We start from the raw sequence: 6,009 nt of genomic DNA, 5'->3' as shown, positions 1-6,009 counted from the left end.
GCAGTCACACTATGTTGGAGTTATGTTTCTTAACCTGTCTCAGTGGATTTGGGGGTAACTAGCTACATGGTGAAGCAGCAGTGAAAAATTGCCTAATAAGGAGCATCAGTAGTCTTTGGTCTTTACTAAAAGCAAAGACTTTTGATAACAACAAAATTCTGGTTGCTAACAAGAGCATATAACTACCTAACACATATTCCAGATACTTATAAGTAATGGATATATTTACAAGGGCTGCTTTTTGAATTATGATATGAAATTATAGTAGTGGAGGATATTGATACTGCTAGTAATATTGCTTAATTAGAGCAGAAAATATAGGTATGTTAATCAGATATAGATTACCACTGATATAGGTTGGCAAAAAAAGGCTTAATTATCATTTCCAGAGGCACATCTATTCTTCATTCATTAAAAAATGTGCAGAAAGAGAACTGCATGTTGCATTTGAATCTTAAGAAGCTGAAATATCTGGAAGACAAATTTAAAAGCGGTGGATATATTAAAAAAGTACATATTGGAATGAATTAAGGTCTAAAACATGAAGCATAACATCCACTAGTTCTAACACTTCTCTTTTCTTACCCTGTACTTTCTTCAGGTAATACATCCAAATCAAGGAAGAATTTGATCCTCTGAATTGCAGTACGTATTATCCTATTCCTCCTAGAAGCCAAACTGAATTTTATAGTAAGGATATTTAACACAGATTTGTAAGTACATTTGTAGGAGTTTTCTTCTGAGACTTCTTAAAATTGGTAGTGTATTTCATTCTCAAATTACAAGCATAATTTTTGGTTAATTAAGGTTAAATTATATCAATTATAAAACATTATGGATGCAAAATGAAACTCCAAGTGCATTAATTATTAAAATTATAAAAATTCAAATAAAAAGCTTTATTATTAGTGCTAACTTTTCCTTTAGGAAAAAGTTAGAAAAAAAGTTAGTTTAGGAAAAGAACCATTTTGCATTGGTAAAAATATGGTGTCAATTCTCATATTAGTATTGAGAACTAAAAATTGTAGTAATTTCTCAAACAACTATGAAACCACCATCTATCCATCTAAATGCTTGTAAAACTGACTCAAAACTGACAGAAGCAAAGTGTCTTCTGTACACAAAACAAAATTCTGTTAATATGCCTCACATGGAAAACATTTAATATTTTTCTGACTTGAAAAATTATTCGTGATTTTGACAGGTACTATTTATTTTCATTCTCCTTTATAACAGTTCTTAGAGTAGCTAGAGTTTCAAGAAATACTGGAAACTGAGATACTGAAAAACAAGTCAGTTAAGAATCTCAGATTTAGATATTCCAAGAAAAGTGGTCTGTACTCACAAATTCTTGCCTTTGTGAATTTCTTCTTAGCCAAACACTAGAACTAACAGAGGTGAAGGATTATCCTGTTATTGGTCTTCTAAGCCAAACAAATTAAGATGTTCTTCAAAAGCTGAATTCACCAGCTTCAAATTATACACTGAAAACCGTCATTACTTAGAAGATATATCAGCTGCTGGCCCTGGCAAGATTAAATAAATAATAGATTTTCAAGGTTGAACTCTTTAAATTATAATTGCTTCTGGAAAGGACAATTCCTGGCATCTTGTGAGTGATAAAGAGAATTAAAGATCCATGTAAGGTTTTTGTCAAGGAAATTAAAATATTTTATTATGTGTTGAAAAGTTTGAATTACACATTACAACGTATGTGAGGGATTTTCTTTTGCTGAAGAGCTGAACACCAGTTTAATACAGAACAAAACTTAACTCTAACCATTCACTATCACAATTTAGAATGGTTACAGGATATCTGGATTGAGAATTTCATGTCAACTGTTAGAGTGCTAAAGCAAAACTTCATTGTGAGACACTGTAAGCAGAGTACCATATCCATGGCATCATGAAATGCAACTTTAAATGCTTTCAGTTGTGTTATTTATTTTTTCATATTTTCATAGCTTTGAATAGTGTACTAAGAGTAAAGAATTTCATAGCAAATATGTCTGAGTGAGAAATTAATATCTTCCACATATCAGCAATTTGGTAGGAAATGCCAATACTTCTTCATGTCCTATTTAATAAGGGATAATAATTTAATAAGGAATTGGGTCTCCTGCTCCTAACTTGTGAAGATTCAGAATGGTAACTACTAGAAATTTTGAAATAAGGAAATGTGAGGAAGTTATGAGCTGTGGACCCCAGACAGCTAAGGGAAATGCTGAAGCTTGTTAAGGTTCCAATTCTTCTGAAGAACTGGTGAGACATACCACTCATTAGAAAAAAAAAATAAAAAAAAATGAAGTGATGAGTCTAGTGAGAAAAAAAAAAAAAAAAAGAAAAAAAGCAATTGAACCTCACGAGAGAAGTCTATTATAAAAGATGAAGGAATCTATTTCTCTATACAAACACAAGATGAAAAGAAAGAAAAAAATAAGGGATCTGTGGGACTATTTTCAATAAATTTCTCAAGATCAAGTTTTCCTTGTCTGTTGAAGGTTTATCTTAAATTTTGGACTACAGGAGAATTTAAATTCTGATAGTTATTCCTATGTTTGGTTTTATGCACGACTATAGTTGAAACATTTGTAATAATTTTGAGTAAACTGTATTATGGTTTGAAGAGAAAAAATAATATTGATAATTACAGAATCTGAATTATCTGAGATATCTTAAGTGTTGAAATTAGCTTGCAATATGTAAAGACAAATATGATATGAAAATACTATCTGTAATTTATGAAACTGACTAAATAAGGGTATTTCTTCAGGTTTGTAACACCAGAAGGGAGTTCCAGGAAAATTTGATAGCTTATTGTAAATGAAAGTTTACTGCTAGCTTACACTTTATTGCATGCTTTCCAGGAACACATGTGGCATTCCAGAAGCGTATGTAGAAGGTGTGAGGTGTTTTGGAAACTATGGATTTACACAAAATTCAGTACATTGTCTGATATTTGAAAAGTACATTTTCAAATGTAAATTCAGTATTTAGTGAAACAGACAACAGTTGAAAAGGCCAGAAATTTATGAGCTCTGCTCTTTTTGTGACCTGATTCTTCTGTGTTTTACTTCAGGAAAACTATTAGCTAATAAGTGTCCTTTGTTTTCTCTTTCTCTTCTAATTTCTAATTTCTAATTTCTAATTTCTAATTTCTAATTTCTAATTTCTAATTTCTAATTTCTAATTTCTAATAATTTCTAATTTCTAATTTCTAATTTCTTTTCTTTTTCTGTGAGCAGAGCTCCACAGCTGCCCCATGTCAGATCAGAGCCAGTTCCAGCCAGCTCCTAAAGGGACCCACTGCCAGTGAGGAACATTGGTTGGGCCTTTGGGAGAGCAGATTTAAGAAGGTAAACTGATGCGCAACAGCAGCTGGGAGAGAGGAGTGAGAAGCAGCCCTGCAAACATCAAGGTCAGTGCAGGAGGAGGGTAGAAGGTGCTCCAGGCACAGAGCAGAAGTTCTCCTGCAGCCCAGGGAGAGGAGCCCATACAGGAGCAGGGGATCTGGGGGGAACTACTGCCCTTGTTGGAGCAGTTTGGACCCTGACAGATGGACCCTATGGTACGGATTTATGTTGGAGCAGTTCTTAAAGAGCCTGTGGGAAGCCCAAATAGGATCAGTTTGTGAAGGACACCATACTGTGGGAGGGACCCCACATGGAGCAAGGGCAGAGAGGGACTGTGAAGGAGCAGCAGAGATTAAGAGGTTGGATGAGGGGGGAAGGTGTTTATAGTTTGCTTTTAGTTTCTCACTGTTCTAGTCTGCTAGTGATAGGCAATAAATTATATTAAGCTCCTTATGCTGAGTCTGCTTGGCCTGTAACAATAATTGGTGAGTGATCTCCCTGTCCTTATCTTAACCATTGAGCCCTTTCCATTGTATTTTTTCCCAATTTTCCATTGATGAGGGGGAGTCAGAGAGCAGTCATGGAGTTCAGCTGCCCATCAAGGTAAAACCACCACATTACTTGCTTTTTGTCATTTTTCTGACAAATGACAAAAAATGAAAGAAAATGGTGAAGGAGAATGGCTGGATATTTTAATAAATTGAAAAATTAGAATAAACAGCATTTCCCATCATAAAAAGTATATTACATCACAACTAATCTGATTTTAAAGTTGGGTGATATAACTGCAAGATTATTTCTTCATTGGATGGTTTCTCCATCCTATAGAAAGTCTAGTGTTAGAGACTGAAACCATCTATTTTGACACAAAGACCCAACAAGAATTAGAGAGACAACGATAGGCAGATTACTCTGGAATGTTAAGGAGACAATTTCAGGGCAGGGAAAGTGGGGGGGAGGGGGAGGGATCAAAATGCCTCTGACAGGACAAGAGGCAATGGGCACAAATTGTCACACAGGATGATTGTGATATATGTTCATCTGATTTGTGTCAATAGAGAGCAGTTCTGTCTGTCTCTAGGTCCTACACTGGCAATTTAATTCTTCCACAGATGTGGTTTCTTCCCTTTCCTCCCAGTGTCCCAGTCTCCCCCTCATTATAGTCAATTTATCAAATCTTCAGAAATACTCCTCAAATCTATGAACCTATTTGCTTTTGTTATTCCGAACTCTTATTCCTAACAGTTACAGCCTCTTTGCCTTCTTTGTGGTTGATTTAGCACTGCTATAGATGTGACTGGAATGTCCCTGTGAATGGCCTGTGAGGAATGTTTTAACAACTCGTGAAGTGTCAATAGAGAGCTATTTGTATTTGTATGTTCTTTCTTTGAAGTCTCTGATGTCTGGGGGTTTCAGAACAACTGCTAACAACTAGTAACTGTTATGGCTTCTTAATGGGATACTATGCAAGCCCCTGATATCTGGCCAGGTGGCCAGGAGATTAAGGAGAAGAAAGAAAGAAGTTGAAGGACTGCTAGAAGACAAAACTTGCAGGGGATGCTGTGTAAGCTTTTGACATGCTGCCAAGGAGTACAAAGGGGAAGGACAAGAAAAAAAAACTGAGAGGAAGACTACGAGCCTTCAGCATGAAAGACCCCCAGAGACCTCCAGGGGGACCACCGGAGACTGATGCGCATACTCCAGTAGGAGAGTTTGGATCCCAGAAGCTAATTATAATAACCCGTTTTTTTTTTTTTTTAGAAGTAGTAATGAGTATGTATTAGCCTAGGAGCATAAAAATCTTGATTTTTATGTACATCTTACTTGATGTAACTGGTGTGCGTCTAGGTGGAGCGGAGACTCCTGACGCACCCAGCGCTGTTTGCTTACCTCTATTCTTTTAATAAATTATAAACTTTGATTATAATCCTATTTTGGGACTGAGTAATTTATAACAATGATCCATCTGAAAACACCTTTAATGTGAGGGTGGTCAAACAAGCTGTACAGAGAGAATGTAATGTCTCCATCCATGGAGGTATTCAACATTTGTCTGGCCATAGCCCTGAGCAACCCATTGTAGCCGATGAGTTGGACTATATGATCTTAAGAGGTCCTTGCTAACATTATCCAGTTCTATGATTCTGTTTGGGAGAAATCTGGGGAGCTATCTTTTAACAGGAAGGATTCTCTGGTTTCTGAATAAAACCACAATATTAAATTTTCATTACAGCTATGTGACAAAACTTATTCTTCTATGGAAGGTTGAGGTTCAAGTTGACAGAAAGAAGGAATATTTGTTGCATACTGCAGTTGTAGTGGGGCTGAAAAGAGACTGACAAAATAAAATGTGGAATGCAAGGGGAACTTTGCTGTGAGAAGTTTTTCAACTGGGTAATGGGCGCGGCGGTCCTTGTATAAGTCTCAAGCTTCAATTTAAAGCTAGGGTTGGGCTGAGGAAAAAAGAAAGGCTATAGCTATAGATGGAGTGGGGCTGGAAAGAGGTTGTCAAAGGAAAGCATAGATGCAACAAGAATTTTGCCATCAGCAAAATTCCATCTAGACAATGGCTGGGAAGTTTTGTGTAAAGCTTGGCCTTCAGATATGTTTTGAATTATATTCTTGATTTCCCATATGTATTCTATAATTTATTTCA

The 6,009-nt window shown here is 35.9% G+C and overlaps 1 protein-coding gene across 2 annotated transcripts in view; it reads left to right on the top strand.

The window, feature by feature from the left end:
* Positions 1 to 3,262, top strand: part of TMTC2 (transmembrane O-mannosyltransferase targeting cadherins 2) — a 419,977-nt gene extending 416,715 nt beyond the window's left edge. Inside the window, exons 12-13 of one of the 2 annotated variants that reach the window (XM_032182578.1) lie at positions 602 to 645; positions 3,246 to 3,262. In XM_032182578.1, the coding sequence (XP_032038469.1) occupies positions 602 to 631 (30 nt within the window). In that variant the 3' untranslated portion in view covers positions 632 to 645; positions 3,246 to 3,262. Of the gene's footprint in view, positions 1 to 601; positions 646 to 1,375; positions 1,440 to 3,245 lie in introns of those variants that run through there. The other variant, XM_032182587.1, reaches the window with a different exon arrangement.
* The last annotated feature ends 2,747 nt before the right edge of the window (positions 3,263 to 6,009 follow it).

Source organism: Aythya fuligula, chromosome 1, assembly GCF_009819795.1.
Source record: "Aythya fuligula isolate bAytFul2 chromosome 1, bAytFul2.pri, whole genome shotgun sequence".
Lineage (NCBI taxonomy): Eukaryota > Metazoa > Chordata > Aves > Anseriformes > Anatidae > Aythya > Aythya fuligula.
This window is presented reverse-complemented; position numbering and strand designations above follow the sequence as displayed.